At 41.5% G+C, this 19,654-nt stretch overlaps 1 protein-coding gene and 1 non-coding gene across 12 annotated transcripts in view; both read left to right on the top strand.

Annotated features, from left to right (window-relative positions):
* Positions 1 to 19,654, top strand: part of AP1G1 (adaptor related protein complex 1 subunit gamma 1) — a 56,633-nt gene that overhangs the window by 25,062 nt on the left and 11,917 nt on the right. For 7 of the 11 annotated variants that reach the window (XM_075715592.1, XM_075715599.1, XM_075715598.1 and 4 more), the window contains 13 exons: positions 5 to 146; positions 1,398 to 1,494; positions 3,832 to 3,908; positions 8,393 to 8,488; positions 8,992 to 9,072; positions 9,326 to 9,424; positions 9,824 to 9,879; positions 10,734 to 10,847; positions 15,547 to 15,687; positions 16,340 to 16,394; positions 18,021 to 18,143; positions 18,466 to 18,555; positions 19,054 to 19,181. In XM_075715592.1, the coding sequence (XP_075571707.1) occupies positions 5 to 146; positions 1,398 to 1,494; positions 3,832 to 3,908; positions 8,393 to 8,488; positions 8,992 to 9,072; positions 9,326 to 9,424; positions 9,824 to 9,879; positions 10,734 to 10,847; positions 15,547 to 15,687; positions 16,340 to 16,394; positions 18,021 to 18,143; positions 18,466 to 18,555; positions 19,054 to 19,181 (1,299 nt within the window). The other 4 variants (XM_075715597.1, XM_075715596.1, XM_075715602.1 and 1 more) reach the window with 4 other exon arrangements.
* On the top strand, positions 13,298 to 13,384 carry LOC142594236 (small nucleolar RNA SNORD71). Its single transcript, XR_012831275.1, has one exon. It is a non-coding gene; the product is annotated as a small nucleolar RNA SNORD71 (small nucleolar RNA).

The raw sequence follows: 19,654 nt of genomic DNA on the forward strand, positions 1-19,654 counted from the left end.
ACAGTGACCTTAATCACAGCACGCAATATGTGCAGGGGCTGGCACTCTGCACTCTTGGCTGCATGGGCTCCTCAGAAATGTGCAGAGACCTTGCAGGAGAGGTGGAAAAGCTCCTCAAAACTTCCAACTCCTATCTTAGGAAGAAGGTACTTTAGGGAACTTTGAATACTTTGTTATGGATTAAAACTCAAGATTGATTGGATACCTTGCTAATACCTGGAATACTAGATGGCTTGGATCACACTGGCTGAGCGTTTTCCTGGTGTGCAAGACTGATAGTGGTCAAAACTCCCTGTCTATCTATAGCAGGAATGTGTGTAAGCCTCTAAAAGACAGGCCTCCAACAGGTGAGGCAGTTGTTTCTGTTTCGATACTCTCTACCTTAAGGTTTTTGATGATAATGTGAACACCTGCCTGTTCACAGACATTAACCCCAAACTTCTAGTCATCAGTTTTATTTCTATATCTTCTCAAATAAGTCTAGAGAAACTTTGATCATTAACAGTGCAGGCTGATACCTGAATATTTGAACCTGTTTGATCTCTCCTGTTGATGATGATGACAGTAGTATGTGAAATAGAAAGGTTTAGGGCTTGAAATGGGCAAACAATTATAAATTGTCTCATTTCGAGAGCAAGTGTGCCGTGGCATCTGCAAAGTGTAATCACCCTTGTTCTTTTAAATTTATTTCATTGTTAAGTCTTGGGGAGGGTGGGAAGCTGTAAGATTTAGGAAGAGATGCATTGTTGCTTCTTTGTCTAGTGCTGGATCTAGAGGGAGATTGGAGAGAAAGTAATGCTAAGAGGTATTGCTATATTCTGGGAAGAGGTCCTCAGTGCACTTGATTCTCAAGCAGCTGCAAAGAATAGTGTCTCCTGTTGCTTCTGCACCCTAGAAGTAGGCAATTTTTTTTGCAGTATGCTTTTGTTTTTCATAGGACCCATCAACTACAGGAGGAAGTTATTTTGTGGGGAAGGATATGATATTCAAGGGAAAGAAAATGAGCCATAAGCTTGACATAAATTTCATAATTTGCTTCCAATGCATTATCCTATCCTTAGCAACAGGAAGACAGATTGAAGTAGCCCTATTAAAGGCAGAACTGCATTGCAGTTAATATCGCTTCTGAACTGAATAATGTAAAAATGAGCCATTGCTAGTAGGAGTATTACTTTGTAGCTCAGTGCTTCCCCCCCACACTTGTGGTAGTTTTATTGAACCTTCTCTGTGATGCTGTTTAGTGTCACTCATAGTAGAGAGAGAGAAAAATGTACCATAAACTTTCTAGGCCTTTGTATATCACAAAATTTGTAATAGTTCCCATTGTGCTGGATGTTCTTAAAACATGTATCATTGTCATTACAGTGTGTACTAACAGAGCTGTTTTTCCTGTACAGGCAGCGTTGTGTGCTGTTCATGTTATTAGAAAGGTGCCTGAACTCATGGAGATGTTCCTGCCAGCCACCAAAAACTTGCTGAATGAGAAGAACCATGGTAATATCTGAGACTCTGCTTAGCAAGGTTATGCCATTCTTTATGGGATAGTGCACTTGCTACCTAAACCTTTTGTTTGGAAGGAACATTTGAGGTGTATTTGTATGATCTATTTCTTCCCATTTCTATGCCGTGAAAGCAAATGTCATTCAAAAGGAAGGGATGTGTATGACTGCTAGTCAGCAGGACTTTTACATGGCACTCAGTGAGAGGAACTCTTTCACTGTTTTTTGATACTTTTCAGAGTAGGTAGAATAGGAAAGTTTGTGATTTTTATTCAATACGCTGCCTAAAGGGACTCTGAAGTGCACTTTTTAGGGTTTGGTTGGGTTTTTTTCTCCCATTAGCACAGCCCTATAGGATTCTCTGACATTCTAGCAGGCATTCCCAGGACTGATATACTTACATCACTGCGAGGAAAGATTTTTTTTTTTCAGTGCTATTTTTTATCAGAACTACATCATGAAACAGATTCTCACTTCAATAGTCTTTTGCAAGATTATTCTGTTTTAATGCATTTTCTTGCACAAGTGCTTCTAGAAAATTATTTAAAGAGAAATTCTAATATTTAACACCTTGACTAATGTGTGTCAAGCCTACTGCTTGCCTCTCAAAGTCTTAGGACTATGGCACATCTGCAATGAGCATGTGCCTTAAGAAAATAGGTTGGTGTACTAGGAGTTCTATAGTAGATGTTTGCAGTGCTGAAAACCCATTACAGGGAGAAGGTCTGTCTTGAGACAGGGTAGTTGTAGCAGTGCTAAACAGGCCACAGCAGCTTCCTGAGAAGTTACTGTTTCTTTTTTGTTTGTTTGTTTCGTTGTGGGGTGGTTTGTTTTGTTTTGGTTTTTTCCCCTGCATGTGTTGTAAACCTTTGAGGTACAGGGCAGTTTGCATGTGGAATGTAGTTTGTGTGTGTGCAGCTAGTTTACCTTGATGTAAAACGTGATGATCAGAATGTTTAGACCAGGCACTGCTTCAAATAGGCAATGGTCTGTAAGACTCTTTGTCAGTAAGTGATGACTACATCATCCAACTTGGTAGTGTGAGATCCTCTGTCTTTGTCTCTTGCAACCCTGAAAATCTGAGAGCTGTTCTGTTCCCTCTTTAAAGATGGGAATGCTCCTCTTCCAGCCTTGGCCAAGCAGAGAATTGAGTCTAGGCTCACCTGAATTCAAGAACCAGATCATCCTTTCTGCTTTCCTCATCCTTAAAAATCAATATCTCCTTTCCACCAATCTTAGCCATGGGCTTTTTCTTGAGCTTTCTCTGAAGCAGAATATATATGACACCCTTTTAGCAGCCTCTTGGGAGCTCTTAGTGATAAGTAAGCAGTGTCAGTGTTAAGAAAGCTGTGACACAAGCTTTATAGATAGATATTTATGTATCTATCTTCAGAACAGATTTTGGATAGACCCTGCAATAGGTCAGAAAGCTGCATAGCTTGTGGAATATAAATGTCATCTTCTCTGCAGAAAACATTGCTTGTTAAGCAGGTTTCTAGTCTCTGAGTCAGGAGCTCTCCAGTACAGACTTAACAGCTACAGAAAATTAATAACTGAAAAAGTTAGCATCTGAGAAGGATTGCTGTGTTACAGCTGAACGCATGTGTAAAGTAATGCTCATTGTTGAAGTTTCATGCTTTACAAGGTTATATATCACAGGCTATTTAGCGTTGACATCTAGTTAAATGGTTGGTAGCTGACATGCCTTTTCTAACTTATTTTCAGAGGCACTTTGACTGGGTTTTGTTAAGGCAGAGCACACAGCAGCTGGCTGCCAATGCACAGACACTGGCTTGGCCAAGCAGTCTGCTATAGTCTTTCTCTAGACTGAGTTCTGAGACCTTCTGAGGAAGGTCTAATTCAGGTCACATAAGGTTGGCTAGGGTATCCAAATTGGAAGAGAAAATCAGGAAGCGTGAGGAACCCAACACCTACAATGCAATTAATACATATCGTCCTTCTAGAGTCTTATGTTTGTATAGAATCATAGAATGGTTTGGGCTGGAAGGGACCTTAAAGATCATCTAGTCCAACTGTGTCTGTTACTGTCTGACTGCGTATTTAGTATGCAGGGTTCTGCAGACAAAGTCCAGTTTCCCTCCTCCTTTGGTTTTTAGTTGCAGCTTTAAGACATGAGTACATTGCTATCTGCTTTCCCTTGGGTACAGCTGCAAGTGCAAATATATTTTGGGGTAGATATGTTGGATTCAAAAATAATGGGTTTTTTTTAATGATTTCCTATTGTTTCTTTATGATGTTTGTCACATGTCTGGAGCTATTGAAATTATGTTAAATGTAGATACTTTTTTCTTTTTTCCCCGCTCACCTATAGGTGTTCTTCACACATCAGTTGTCCTCCTTACAGAGATGTGTGAGAGAAGCCCAGACATGCTTGCACACTTTAGAAAGGTAAGTGTGAGTTGATAATATTGCAGAGTTAATATTCATGGTTTTGTTTGTGGTAGGTTGGGAGGTTTTGTTGGGTGGGGTTTTTTGGGTTTTTTTTGTGTGGTGTGGTTTTTTGGGGGTTTTTTTGTTTTGTTTTTAAATTAATGTGTCCTCTTAGTCTCCCTAGTGACAGGAGCGTGCACATCTTTTAATAAAATCCTTACAACTGTTTGGGTGACGAATTTAATGATACTGTCTCCTTGTTATCAAAACTTTTTAAAAATCATTACATTTGGGAATTTTGTGTGTATCTAACCCTAATCCCCTTCAATAAGTGGGTAAGTTACAAAACATCAGTCTTAAGACACTACAGTGTGAAACTCATCCTAAAGTTAGATGTAAAGTGTCCTCTTTGATGTTCCCTTAAGGTTTTTTCCAGTCTTTGTAGCTAATTGCATAGTGACATTGGAATCACAAATGTATTAAACATAAAGAGGCAAAGATGAAAAACTGAGGCTTATACCAATGTGCCTTAACCACAGCCACACAATTTTATAAACTCAGGTCAAAAATACCAATGGGAGTTCCAGTTATGTAAATACCTTATCTCTGGTGCATGCTATATTACATCATTTTCCATTTTAACTTAAGAGTTTGAGAGTCAATGCCACTCTTCCTCCTCTGATTAGGAATGTTTGCTTCTCCTTTCCCACCCCCCTGCAGCACAAACTTCCTTATGCTGTTTACTATAATTTCCTGTGCAGTATTATTGCCATATGAAAGACTACGAATAGAAGGGCATTTGAAAATTGCAATGATTATGTCATTGTGACTTCTTAGTCAAAGCAGGGGAAACTGAACAAAGCTGGTAGAACAGAACTGGCCATTTGCTCCTCTGAAAAGTCTTAAAGGTGTTTGTTTATTTGCATGCCCAGTTTACTGTTCTTCCTTAGCTTGCCTATATCATTAGGGATTTCAAACAGTACATCCTTTGATGCATCATAGTGTTTTGGCATGCATCTTCCCTTGCCCTGACTGTATATGTCAGAGCAGGAACGAAAGTGGGACTAGGGTCATCTTGAAGGTAGCCATCCCTGCTACTAATTGCTCAGTTAAGATGATAGTCATAGGAAAAGAGAGATAAGCTGAGTCCACAAAATTTAGGTACTAGGTACATTCTTTTCTAGTTATCTCCTGTAGTTTATGCTGTGAATGGTATAACATTGATCCATCCCTAATGCCTGCTTCGTCTGTTTTGTCCCTTTTGTCTGTTTGGAATCCTGCTGTGTGTTAGAATGAAAAGGTAAGAGTTAATTCTTCTAGATGGTGCATGCTTGCTTTGAATCTGTAGATGTTTGTCTCTTGTGAGGCAGTGCCTCTTAATGCCACATTTGTGATTGATGCCACGTGCTTAGATCAATTGCACTTGTCTAATGTTTTTTGTGTGCTGGTCTTGTCCTGTCACTAAACCTCTATACCCGTGGCAGCCGTGAATCTCAGTTGTGGCCTTCTCAAAACATGAGCCTGCTTTCCTCAAGCTCCCTCTCATTTGAGGAATACTTCAGGGAATTTTTTTGTGCCTATGCAAACTGTAGCCCTGGGCTTTCTTTTTATCACAAACTGGGCTTTGTGTTTTGCCTGAATCATGGGGCAACTTTGGGTGATTCCCAAAAGGGAGCAGGAGAGACAGTTACTTGGCCGCCTGTAAGTGGGCTTACTGTGCTGCAAAGAGCTACTGAGTTCAGCTGCATTGCTGATATTTTTCATGGGTGTAATTTGACTACAGAAGACTGAGGGGGTGGCCCTCAACCGGTCTCCATGGCTGTAACGTTTCCCTTTGTTTGTCCTGTCCTCAGTCCTGATAACTCTTGCACGTTAGAAAGCAAAGAAAATGTTAATCAGGGTTCCAGGAATGCTCCAGCAAGTCGCTCCACTTGTTTGGTACTCTGTCTTGAGGGAAGATGTTGCAGCATCCTTTGTTTTCCTCTTTAAGGCAGATAATAGGAAATTCATGGTTCCTTTTGTGTGTTTTATGAAATGCACGTTTTCAGGAGAGTATGTAATTCCTGAAGAGCGAAGGTAGGAATAAAAAGAGATGATGGGGAAATGCAGCTGATTTTCTTGTTGCACTGTACCACAAATGTAGAGGACTTCAGTCCAGAAAACATTGCCCATTTAGTATGTCCACGTGCAGCTGTTGTGCTATATAAGTCACACTGTGCTTTTGGCACCTTCTGCTACTACCTGTCCTGAATCTGAAGCACTGTCTTGAGTTGATGTTGTCAGAAGTGGCAACTTCATTATAAGCAATCTCTGATCTGGTAAAAATTTAGTGTGAATGCAATCCCTGACTCTTAGTAGGCATACACGAATGCAGGAGCAGCCCATCTCAAGGACGGAAACGTGTTAAGTCTTAAGGGTGAATTGTTGGGTTTTGTAGAGAACGTTTTGATAAACTGTAATTGTCATGCATGGAGTTGAGAGAAAGAATGATGCTGTCCTGGTGCTAGCCATGCTTCAGGAATGAAAAATCCACTTAGTGCAGCCACTGTAACGCCTCTGTCTAGTTTGTCACCTCATCTCCAGCCAGCGTCTGGATTATTTTAATAGAAGAAAATTTCTGTGGAAGGAATAAAGCTTGTAGAGATGTACCTCTCTACATGTCGTGGTTTAGCCCCAGCCAGCAACTAAGCACCACGCAGCCGCTCGCTCACTCCCCCTACCCCGATGGGATGGGGGAGAGAATTGGAGGAGTAAGAGTGAGAAACACTCCTGGGGTGAGATAAGAACAGTTTAATAATTGAAATAAAGTCAAATAGTAATGATAATAATAAGATACAAAGCAAGTGATGCCCAATGCAATTGCTCACCACCCGCTGACCGATACCCAGACAGTTCCCGAGCAGCGATCGCTGCTCCCCGGCCAACCCCCCCAGTTTCTATACTGCCCATGACGTCACACGGTATGGACTAGCCCTTTGGTCATTTTGGATCAACTCTTCTGGCTGTGCCCCCTCCCAGTTTCTTGTGCCACTGGCAGAGCATGGGAAGCTGAAAAGTCCTTGACTAGCATAAGCAGTACTGAGCAACAACTAAAAAACATCAGCGTGTTATCAACATTCTTCTCCTACTAAATCCAAACCACAGCACTGTGCCTGCTACTAGGAAGAAAATTAACTCTATCCCAGCTGAAACCAGGACACTACATCATCCACCAGGAGTGGTTTTTCTTTTACAGTTCCATGACAATTAGTCCAGTTTCTGTCTTTCAACCTTAAGATTTTTTTATAGGAAATGAGCTTCCATTTCATCCCTGAGGCTATTTTGTTACTCATAGCTGTTGTGAAGTTTTTTGGAGATAAATAATAAGTTTGTTACAGCTCGTCTGCTTTAATGATTGGCTTGTTTGCCATGTTCTGCCCCAAACTGATTACTTGCTTGGCATGTGTGAGATACTATGGACAAATTCTATTACAGTCCCTCAAGAGTTGCCCTGACAGATGAAGTGCATCACTAGAGGTGCCTAAGATGGAGGGAACTGAACCAAACTTTTGCAACTAGGTAGCATTTCTTCAAAGCTGTGTACAAGTCTTGAAAGATATCTTATTCCTATGGGTAGATGTCTGCTGTGAGACCAGTACTGCTGGTACTGAGAGACAGCTTCTGAAAGTGTTTTAGCCTGCACAGTTGGAAAGAAACTTTAAAACATGAACAGTGTAAGCTGATAGGATTTTGTGCTCCTGAATCTGGCATAGTAGCAGTACTTCCATCAATTTCTCCGCTGTTATGCGGAACCCTTCTAACAGCAGTGAAGCAAAGAATTTGGTCAGTTTAGTGTTGCTAAGTTTGAGATGAAGAGGAGGAGAGCTCTGGAGGTACTTGCAGGGAAGTAGTAGTCTAACAATAGGGCCCTGGGTGAAGGCTGGAGGGAAGTCCATTCTCTGTCCTATTTGGAAACTCTTGGAGGGAAACCCAATCACAAAGCTTTTCTTTCTAGAAGCTAAGTTGGATGGAGTGTCAAACTTGAAGGAACTGTTAATAATTTATTCTAATCATAGCAGTACAGTACTTGAAAAGATCAAAACTCTTGGCTATGCCTGATGCTTCCATGGAGATGTATGCTAAAAATGAATCAGGAGCTAATGTAAAGCCCCCAAGTGAAGTCCTGGAATTATACCATTTTAATAGTTCCGGCACATCCACTTTTCACGAAGAGAGGAATTTAAATTGGTATTTCCTCTCGGGTCTCAACTGCCAACCTCTGGTAGATTTAGTACTTTAAAGATACAATATGGTGCTCAGGTCCCAGCTTAACTGCTTCTAGTTGTGCTCTAGCTAAGCTGTAGGTGTTCATATAACATCAGCTGTAGATGTGCAGGTTGAACTTTGTGGAAGAATCAATAGACTGACTTGCTCTCAAATACAAGATTTGTTCTTGGACCTGTACTTCAAAGGTGGGGTGTGGAAGGAACAACACCCTAATAGGACAACTCTCTTTTTCACAGCTTGTTCCCCAATTAGTTCGTATTCTGAAGAACCTTATCATGTCTGGATATTCACCAGAGCATGATGTGTCTGGGATCAGTGACCCCTTTTTGCAGGTAAGAACTGATGCAAACAATGATTGATAGGTTTAATTCTAGTACTGTGTTTTGAGACTTAGGTATGATGAGGTGGTTACCTCGGAGCAGCTGTGTTGATTTTAAGATTTTGTGTCTTTGTTAGAGCTGATTGTGCAAATGCTCTTCATCCACCTTAGTGAAAGACACCTGCCTTAATTTAAACAGCAGTTGTAGTGCCTGATCATATTATGTGAAGTTGTGACAAAAGGGAGAAGCAGCAATGCGTGTTGGTCTTGCAAGGCTGCGGGTAGTGGGGGTACTCTTAACAGTTTTGTCTAGTGGGAAGAAAATGAGCCCAGTATAAGCCTGTTCTTGTTGGTAAAGGTCTTTCTTATTAAGGATAAGCATTTTGCTTAGGAATGGAAACCAGCAGCTTGTTTTGCTTCTTTGCCACTCCTCAGGAAGTGTGCTGGGCATTTCATGGCCCCCATGTAAAACACTGCCATCCAGTGAGATTTTCTTTGCTTTGTTTTGTCCAATAGGTACGAATCCTGCGGTTACTAAGAATTTTAGGGCGAAATGATGATGATTCTAGTGAAGCAATGAATGATATACTTGCACAGGTGAGGTCTGCAAGGTTGATGAGCAGCTTAAACTTTCTCTCTTTTGGTTTCTTAATAAATTGGATTCAGCAGCATTGGTGAGGATACAGCTGGTTGCTATGCTGGGTTGAATTTTGCTGCAAGAGACACATGTTCATAGGTGTGATGCTTGTTTGCTAGGGATTGGTTAGTTTCACTGCCTGTTCTGCAGAACAGCATAAAGGGGATCTGTTTTGGATGCGTTGGAGTCACTTATTTTGTTTCTTTTCTCCAGGTTGCCACTAATACAGAAACAAGTAAGAACGTGGGAAATGCCATTCTCTATGAAACTGTGCTGACTATTATGGACATAAAATCTGAGAGTGGACTGAGAGTAAGTTGCCTTTATGGCCTTTTTTTTTTTTTTTCCCTAGGCTTGTATTAGAGTAATGTGTGTAGAGGACATGAAGAAAAGTTGTTTCACCCAAACATAGCTCCGCGGTTGGCTCTAGTTAAGACTGTAGCCTCTTCAGAAAGTGGTGTGGTTTTTTTTAAAAATAACAAAAACAAGCAAAACTTTCTGTAGACTGTGTTGCTTTGAGTGCAGGAGAGAGCCTGTGCTGTGTTTGTCTTACCTTTTCCTCTGCTTAGTCAGCTTTGAGTGTTCTGTGTTATGCTTTTGGCCAAGAACTGCAATGGTAGCTTTGACACATTGCCTTTAAAATCATCTTGAAACAGCGAAGATGACCAGCAGTCTTTTTTGATCACTGACCTTCCCTAACTCTTTCTGCAGGTGTTAGCCATTAACATCCTAGGCCGTTTCTTATTAAACAACGACAAAAATATTAGGTAAGTTGTATGAAGTGTGTTTTGGCAACACCCAGTTTAAAATGTGAGAGAAGCAATTACACAAAGATTATGCTGAAGTAGAGCTTTCCAGGAGACCACATTGGGAAGTAATGTTGTTTGGGTTAGTATGACTGTCTAGCTTTCTTCTTTCTTGGTGCATTATTTTCTCTGTGAAAACCTTAACTGTGGCCCTGCCGTCTCAGTTGATGAGTCTGGGTGTATGATCGAATTCTTAACATGTGATTTCTTAATCTAGTCAAGTGTTTTTTCCAATAAACTGTGAATCTCCTATCTTGTCCCAGCTGGTCTGTGGTGACATTCAAATCAGAGTTGGCATTGGAGATCTGGCAAATTAGGCAAAGACTGTTTTTTCTGATTGTGTGCTGTTGGCAGGAAGGAAGGTGTGCTTTGGTTGCTATGAATCTGAACATGGAATTGCTGCAACTGCTAGAATTAAGTCCCATCTCTAGGCATTTTGATTGCAAATCATGGTATATGTAGAAGACTAACCTTGGGAATTGCAACTCACACTAGTTTGAGTGTATGATCTGCGGGGGTCTAATTGCCCTGTCTTTTCAAAACCTTTGTGAAGACTGGACAACTGACATGAGCCCAGGAATTGGGACGGGTGCTTGTCTGGGCAGCAGGATGTTATTGGGCATGTTACGGTTTAGTATGGTAACTCACCTTTGAAGACACGCCAGGCAGTCACCTGGAAGACTTCCATTCATTACTGAGTACAAGAAAATCCTGTTCTGTTGCAAAATAAGACTAAGTTTTGGGGCTGTGAGCATCTGTGCATAGAAATTCAATGCCTACTGTCAGCTATTTATTACCGTATGTCCTTATCGCAGGTATGTAGCTTTGACGTCATTGTTGAAAACTGTGCAGACAGACCATAATGCAGTACAGCGGCATAGAAGCACGATTGTGGACTGCCTGAAGGATCTGGATGTCTCCATTAAAAGGTAATTGAAATATCAGTGAAATAGACTCAAGGTTGACAGCCTATGGAAAGTGAGCAGGGCATAGGGGAAAACGACAATAATCTTGAGGATTTGTAAGTGAGGCTAGTATTAATGCATAGTATGGTTCATACTTCAAAGAAGGTAATGAAGATGTGCAGCCACCTTCTTTGGGAGGCTACTTTTACATTTTATTCATCTTGGATTGGAAAAAAAGAATTTCTGTTTGCCTGAATTTTTCCACAATGGAGTCAATGGAGAGCAGATTGTGTGCTCACAACAAGATGGAAAGCCTCCATAAAGTGTGATCCTAATCAAAGCTGCTTGGACGTGCTCTCTATTGCTTTTCTTTCCCAGACAAACAGGCAGTGCCATGTTGTCTTGAAGCAGTGTTAAGCCATACAAATAATGTATTCTAGATTAAATTTGATTAGGTAGTGGTAGAATTCAGACTTACTTGATTGTTCAAATAATTTGCTTACAAATCACATCCTGTTATGCATTCTTGGTGTTCATTTGTCATTTAAATAGTGGTATGTTGCTACTTCTCTGGGCAGTGGGAGAGCTTGCAACCTTACTTCTCACTATAGGAAGACTTTTTTCTGATACTCATTCTAAACTTCTTCCTCTGTTTCTTCTCATTACTTCAGTTATGTTCCTTTTACTCATGATAGTAACTTTCTCGTGTTTCTGTCAGACACTTACAAGTACTCTTGAATTGTTTGATCTCACTTTTGCCCAACCTACATGGAATACTGCTCTTCTAAGTGGAGTCTTTCAGCCTGTCAATTGCTTGCTCACTCTTTCAGAACTCTCTTTGTCATCATTATTCTTTTCTATAACTGGTGGTCTGCCCTCAGTAAGTTTGCAGATGACACCAAACTGGGAAGGAGTGTCAATCTGCTCAAGGGTAGGATGGCCCTGCAGAGGGATCTGGACAGGCTGGATTGATGGGCTGAGGTCAATTGTATGAGGTTCAACAAGGCCAAGTGCCAGGTCTTGCGCTTTGGTCACAACAGCCCCATGCAACGCTACAGGCTTGGGGAAGAGTGGCTGGAAAGCTGCCTGGCGGAAAAGGACTTGGGGGTGTTGGTCGACAGCCGGCTGAACATGAGCCAACAGTGTGCCCAGGTGGCCAAGAAGGCCACCAGCGTCCTGGCTTGTATCAGGAATAGTGTGGCCAGCAGGAGCAGGGAAGTGATTGTCCCCCTGTACTCGGCACTGGTGAGGCTGTGCCTCAAATACTGTGTCCAGTTTTGGGCCCCTCGCTACAAGAAAGACATTGAATTGCTAGAGCATGTCCAGAGAAAGGGCAACAAAGCCGGTGAAGGGTCCTAGAGCACAGGTCTTACGAGGAGCGGCTGAGGGAACTGGGGTTGTTTAGTCTGGAGAAGAGGAGGCTGACTGGAGATCTTATCGCTCTCTACAGCTACCTGAAAGGAGGTTGTAGTGAGGTGGGTGTTGGTCTCTTCTCCCAAGTAGTTAGTGATAGGATGAGAGGAAACGGCCTCAAGCTGTGCCAGGGGAGGTTTAGATTGGATATTAGGAAAAATTTCTTCATGGAAAGGGTGGTCAATCATTGGAACAGGCTGCCCAGAGAGGTGGTGGAGTCCCCATCCCTGGAAGTGTTCAAAAAATGGGTAGATGTGGCACTTTGGGACATGGTTTAGTGGGCATGGTGGTGTTGGGTTGATGGTTGGGCTGATGATCTGGGAGATCCTTTCCAACCTTATTGATTACTAGTTTTTACTTTCACTAAAAAATAATCCAGCCACCAAGCCAGGAAACATGAAATTATTACTCTGCCCTTAATTGGTTTAGTGGTGGACTTGGCAGTGTTAGGTTAATGGTTGGACTGGATGATCTTAAAGGTCTTTTCCAACCTAAACGATTCTATGATTCTGTGATATACGACATGTCGCTGAAGGGGACAGTTGCATCCCTGTTGCTTCTCGTGGAATCTGTCTGCTGCAGGCCAAAATTTCATTGAGCTCTTCTCACATCATGAATATACTTTCAAATTGCTCAACCTCTTTTTTCCATGTTGTCAAACTGATTAGATACGTCATAGATACTCGTTCTGGTAGGCATTCTTCAAATTTATGCCCATCTTTGAATTAGATCTAGATTTTTAACAGCGCTGCTCAGTCTAATATGTACAGAATAGGAAAGAAATTGGATCTGTCTTGCTTCTGAAACTTAGTTTTAACTGTTATGTAATGGGTATTATGTAATCTATTTTTACAGTTGCAATCTATCCCAAAACACAAATTTGTATCTTACAGGCTGAGCAAGTCAGGCTGCTGTTGCTGTTCAGTACCAGAGCCAGCATGAGGCTAGATTGTGGAATAGCAAAGCCCAATCTAGGTTTTGGATAGAAGGCAACAAAAGCATTTTATTGGTGCCTGCTAGGGAAACATGGGTATGCTACAAATGACAGAGCTTCATGTCTGAGTGCTGTTGGAGGATGAAGCCTTTGAGTGATCCATCAGCAGAGCATGATGTTGCCATGCTGACACTCGTGCTGCTGACAATGCACTGTCTTCATTGAAGCAATATATTGACTGGATGTCAGAGTCCCCAGGTAGCAAGTTTCAAGGGCTGGGACTTGAGGGAAAGATACAATACCTGGTTTTGGTTATCTGAAGCATGGCCTGTTCTTATCATCTTTTAACCATTGCAGTGCATCTTTGGTCCATGTAGTATAATTCAGAATGGCTTCACCATTTAATGCAAGTAATTTAATTCAATTTGTCTGTCTGCTTAATATGACCAAACTACATGATTAGGAACTTTGGGACAGAAATGAGCCGTGTAATATGACTGAAGGTAAGCAATGTGTGTCGAGATAAATGCATGGTATAAAGATTGCAGAGTACCTCTGTGCACCTGCACTATTGACGTATCTGCTAAAATGTTACTGAAAAGTTAAACATAAACATGGAAAACCTGTAACCCAGTAGGGTTAGGAGTAAGGAGTTGGGAACTAATTGGAGGGATGAAAACAATGCTAATAATGGCCTAGGTCTTCAACCAGCCACAGGTCTAGATGATAAAAGGTAAAAATACAGTTATGTATTTCCACCCTAATTTTGAACACCTGTGTTTTCTAGGTCCCTGGGTATTAGTTGGGTAAAAAGCAAAATAACACATTTACAGTTCACACTTCTGTAGAAATCCTCTTACTACAATAATAACTGGGGAGATGTTGAGAAGCAGTGCTGTCTAAATGTTTTCAGATTCTTGAAAACAAATAGCTTGTGCCCGTTACCATTGGACTGGGTAATGTGCCTGGTCTAAGCTGTTGATGTTTCATGAACATTGAGAAAATACTAAGCGATCAGAAAAAATAACTGTGTCCATGTAGTGGTAGGTTGGCAAGCTTGATAGTGGAACAAGACAGAATCAGTGGGACTGCTCATGGGTTTGCTGCCAGTAAATGCATGAAAGGATGACAGCATAACTCAAGCATCTCAACATTATGATTTTAATGAAAATTGCTGGAGTTAAACACATATTGAAGTCTGATCTATTTGAAGAAAGTGTATATTACATGATAGACTTTAGGCTTTTTGGCATCACTGGACATAATCTGTTGCACAACAAGCAGTACAAAATCACTGTGTGTATGAAGTAGTTCAGCAACTATCCAGATGATTTCAAAAGATAATTGAAATGGGGGAGGAAGTTTTTGATGTGCTATGAGGATCTTTCTTGTCTTCTAGTAGGCTATGTCAGTGACAGGCAGAGAATAACATTCCTGATAGTATGAAGAGGACACAACTTGGAGGTTTGGGTTCTGGATTACACCAAATGCTCAGTTTTAAAGAGTAGTCAGGGTGTTTAGTGAGGCTGTTTTAATACATTGTTTTAATGCATTTTAACATAACGAATTGCTAACATTGTACAGAAATCAGTCACATTCAAAGATAGTAGTCTTCACTCAAAAAATGTCAGAAGAGTGGGAGAGCTGTGCTAGAATCAACTACAGAAGCTTTGAGTAGAAGGGCTAAGGACTATCCTCTGACCTCTCAATGTATACAAGGAGTAGCGAAGAGCCACTACTCTCTCCAGTTGTGGTGTCAACTGGGGCGGGGGGGGAGGAGAGGGAATGGGTTCTGAAAAGAGCGCCAGAGTAATTTGGGGTTCTAGAAATCTTACGTAGACTATCTGACAGGATACAATAAAGCTTATCAATTAATATTTTAAATCTCTACTGTATTTGAATCTCTAATATATGGAGATCAAAACAGGTCTCTTCTGGATCCCTGAAGCTGGAGAAAGTGTGTTGTAGCATGGATTACTTATTGCAGTTGTGTGTCAGAAATGACCAGCATGCAATTACAAATATTTGTACAGTCAGACCTTAACGCTGACGGACTCTGGTGGCTGAAAGATATTTCTAGCCTTTAGGACATCTGGATAGGTGTTTCTAGAACACCCCACACCCATACTCCCCCCTAGTTTTCTTGGGGGTGGGTATTTATTGTCTGCCCATGGACAAGAAAATACTGGTACATTTAATGTGGAAGGCTGTTCTCGCAGGATTAATAAATATTGCTCTCTTCCTAATTGAAAGGTAAGTGCATTGGAGTAGCTGGGCTTGGGGTGTTTTGTTGGGGATATTTTGTGGCGTCTGAGTTTCTTTTTTTTTACTTCACTAGGTGAAGATACTTTATTAGTTCTCTGTGTCTTGCCCTAGGCGTGCAATGGAACTGAGTTTTGCTCTTGTTAATGGGAACAATGTCCGTGGAATGATGAAGGAGCTGCTGTATTTCCTAGATTCCTGTGAACCGGAGTTCAAGGCAGACTGTGCATCTGGAATATTTCTTGCAGCTGAAAAGTATGGGGTCAATTTACTTGCTCTTAGTTTTTTGTACATCCTCAGAATTACGAGCATTTTATGTGATGTTCCTCCCCCTCCTCACCCTCCCCAAGAGAGAATATGTTATCATCTCTTCTCCATTTGCTGATCTGTGTGTGGTTTGTCAGTTTTAACCCACTCTGAGGAACAGGACACACTAGTGTGTCCCATATGGATAGTACTCAATCACTAAACCAGTCTAGTATATTGATTTCTGCTGAACTTTGGAACAGGTATTGTGCTGACATCCTGGCTCTGCCCCCCTGCCACACACACAGATTCTCTCTGGTTAGTTGTACAAATGAGATGATCTCATTACTGTTGAGCCATTGTAATCAGCAGCCTGACTTCAAAGTATTGTATATGCAAGGTATGGCTGTGCTGCATTATATGGACTTGTATATTCATTCATCTTTCTGATGTTGGCATTAATACAAAAAAGTCAAAGAATGTGAAGCGTGTGGTGTTTTGTTTTGTGGGGCTTTTTTGTGTGTGTTTTGTTGGTGTCCCCCCTGCAAGGAAACAGTGGTCCAGGAAGTAACTGAATGGGGAGGTTCTGATGATGATGGGTTTCTTGCTGGGGTTGAAGGCTAGCAGTTATTGCTCTAACTTGTTTTCTTAATTTTGTCAGATATGCTCCTTCCAAACGCTGGCACATAGACACAATTATGAGAGTCTTAACAACGGTAAGTGAGATTCCTTCTCTTGTGTGTGACTATATAAAATTTTTTTAATTCTGTAGGAAGTTGCTCATCATTAAGTTGGAGATGGCTATAAAGGTTGGCAGATAACAAATGCTGCAATACACAGAGGAAGTGTACTTATGTGGTAGTGACCCAAAGCAGCCAGTCAGAAATATCTAAACTCAGTAAATATGACTGAATGGTTTTTTAGAAGAAATGAGTGATTTCGGAAACACACAAGAATACAGTGTTTTTCTACTGCAGTAATCACATTAGCTTCAAAGTTAGGACAGCTCTTGTGCTGTCTGTGATCCCAACATACAGTGCTTTCACGGGAGAGTGAACACAGCCTTAAGTGACTTGCAAAGAGAAAGGGAGTGAAACAATTTCTTGGCATTATTCCAAGTTGAGTTTATAAAAGTTTTTTTAATGAAACTGTATCAACAGCTTTCTAGTTCCTTCTCTTTGGGTTTAATTCTTACTCTTTACCTACATGAATTTCTTTCCAAACATCACAGCTGAGGTGGAACTGGAGTAGTGTTTTGGGCAAACGAGGGAAGAGATCTTGATAACTTGGGTAGGCAGTGTGTTCCCTGAGGCAAAGGAGTGGGAAGAGATTTATTTTATCAGTAATAGTGTTCAAATTTGAGATGTTCATCCAGAAGCGAGTCTGGCTTGTGTGGTATTTTGCCACCCTGAAACAGAGGAAAGTAGATTCCTCTGAACTAAGAATTGTTTTCCATTAGAAGGTTGGCTGTGAGAATTGCTCTCAGATTACTTCCTTCAATAAAGTAACTTCCTTCTCTTGGCTGCTAGAGAAACCGTTTATAAAGCTGTATTCATGAGACTACCTACTGCAGACTCGTACAGATAAACATCCTTTTCAGTTTAGCAGACTTATGAGAACTAACACAGAAAGATGACATCAGCCATCCTTGGCTAGGTGGATTCTCAATTAGGTGACCTAATTGGGCTCACTTAATTTCCTTCTTTTTGCATGCTCTGCTCTCGGTGCCAGAGGAGTGCCTAAACAGAGCAGGTTGTGAACAGTATACACCTTCCCTTCAGTGCCAAAGCTGTGTGATTGCGTATTGCCCCACATACTTTCCTGGCCTTAAAGTGGACTTTTCCCTCTGAGCTCCGTGTTCCTATCCTCTAACCAGAGTGATATGCAGGCAAGTTCCTGGGTCCTGTGCTTATTTGGCATAGAGTCTGGCTTTGAGCAAGCAATTGAATAAGCTGTGTTCTGCCCCCAGGATGTCTTTGACTTAAAGCCTTCCATTTAAGAGAGCAGTTTTCTGTGTTGCTTTTTTTTTTTTTTTTTTTCCTTCTGTAGCACAGGCTTCTTCTGTCCACACCCTATCCCCTTGACAATTTCAGGACATCTATAGTATGGATTTCTCTGGGTATAGTTGAGTTCATTGGGAAAATGTACTGTCCTGTACTTCTACCCATTTGAGCCATAAAATCAACCATAAAGTGTTTGGGGATGAGGAGGTGGATTTTTATTTCCATGCACATCAGGTGGCTTTGTGAAGGATATCAGCAGATGCTGGGTGTTACTGAGAAGTTGGGCAATGAAACCTAACAACTTTTATTTGTCTCTCGAATACACAATTCTTCTTGCAGGCAGGAAGTTATGTTCGTGATGATGCTGTTCCCAATCTGATTCAGCTAATAACTAATAGTGTGGAGATGCATGCCTACACTGTGCAGAGACTCTACAAAGCCATCCTTGGTGATTACTCCCAGGTAATGTCAAATGTGACCAGCCAGCTTCAGTTTCCTTGCTGTACTGCAATAAGCATGTTTACTAAGCATCTCAAGGTAAGTCAACATCACATTGTCTAGCTCCAAGGGACAGATTGCAGAGGAGGCATGTCTCCTGTAAGTTTGCGTTCTTTTTGTTTTCTCTTACGCAATTCTTGATTGAATCAAATATTCCTGTTTGTTCTGCTGTGGAGAACTTCCTTGGCTGGAAGGAGGGCTAAACTTGCTCTGGGAAATGGTGATGGTTTAATTTGTCATACATGCATCCATTTATCCCTGAGGCATCTGATTTTTCTTCTAACAGCAGCCCCTGGTGCAAGTGGCCTCTTGGTGCATAGGAGAGTATGGAGATCTTCTGGTGTCTGGTCAGTGTGAAGAGGAGGAACCAATACAGGTATGGCTTGGGAAGGAACAACAACTTTGTATCTGGCTGAGGCTGGAGCCACTTGATGCTATGTGAGGGGAATGCTTGCAACAGTTACTTAGCACTGGTGTCCTGATGGTGATAAACCCTGGACAGGAATCCCCTTCCCATGCTACAGGCATGGGCTGTGTAAACACTCACGGTGAGGAGTGCAGCTACAATTGGCAGAGTGGTGTGGTTTCAGTGCTAACCTGCTTGCAGGGCATCTGCTAGGGTCTTAGCTGTGTATTTTGGTGATAAACCTGTTCTTCAATGTGTGTAACAGGAACTGTATTCTAAAACTAAAGCAGAAGATCTCCACCTAGATGCATCTGTCTTGTACACTCTGAACGTATGCTACAGGCTCACAGAGTTGCAGAGGAAGTATGATGTGGCCATTAATCAAGAGACAGGTTTTTACAGGATGCCCTGGAAGGCTTGCTGCAAAGCTGCTCTCTGTCTCAGCCTAACCTTTCTGTACCTTTTCAGGTAACAGAGGATGAAGTTCTTGATATTTTAGAAAGCGTCCTGATATCTAATATGTCTGCATCTGTTACACGAGGCTATGCTCTCACTGCCATCATGAAGCTTTCCACAAGGTTCACCTGCACTGTCAAGTGAGTTCTCATTGATGTTGTACTGCACAGGGCTTTGTTGCAAATACGGTGGCATCAATTGTCTTCAGTAGAAGTATTCCTTGGACACATTCTACTTCCGTGGTTTACAAGAATCATCTTGTCATTTGTTGGCTTTTACAGTCCTCCTTTGCTTGTGGGGTGGAAGACTTCCACTGATTGGTACTGTTTTCTCTGTGGATGTCCTCTACTGTGTAGGGACTTAATCCATGGTGCTGTTGCTTGAAAATTCCTTTATGGGGAAGATAAGGCCGTCCTTTCAGTGGACTGTTCTTTCCAGTTCCCTTTTCAGAGAGAAAAATAGTCTTGTTTCCTATTGATGGCTTCTCAGTGTGGGTAGCTGAGCTTTCTTATGATATACCTTGTGGTGGTATATTAGTCACCTGCTGATGCTGTTGTGAAGGGACAGTTCAGAAATGGATGTTGCATAGATACTCTGGGAAAACAGCAGTGAC

The sequence above is a fragment of the Pelecanus crispus genome, chromosome 8 (genome assembly GCF_030463565.1).
Source record: "Pelecanus crispus isolate bPelCri1 chromosome 8, bPelCri1.pri, whole genome shotgun sequence".
Taxonomy (NCBI): Eukaryota; Metazoa; Chordata; class Aves; order Pelecaniformes; family Pelecanidae; genus Pelecanus; species Pelecanus crispus.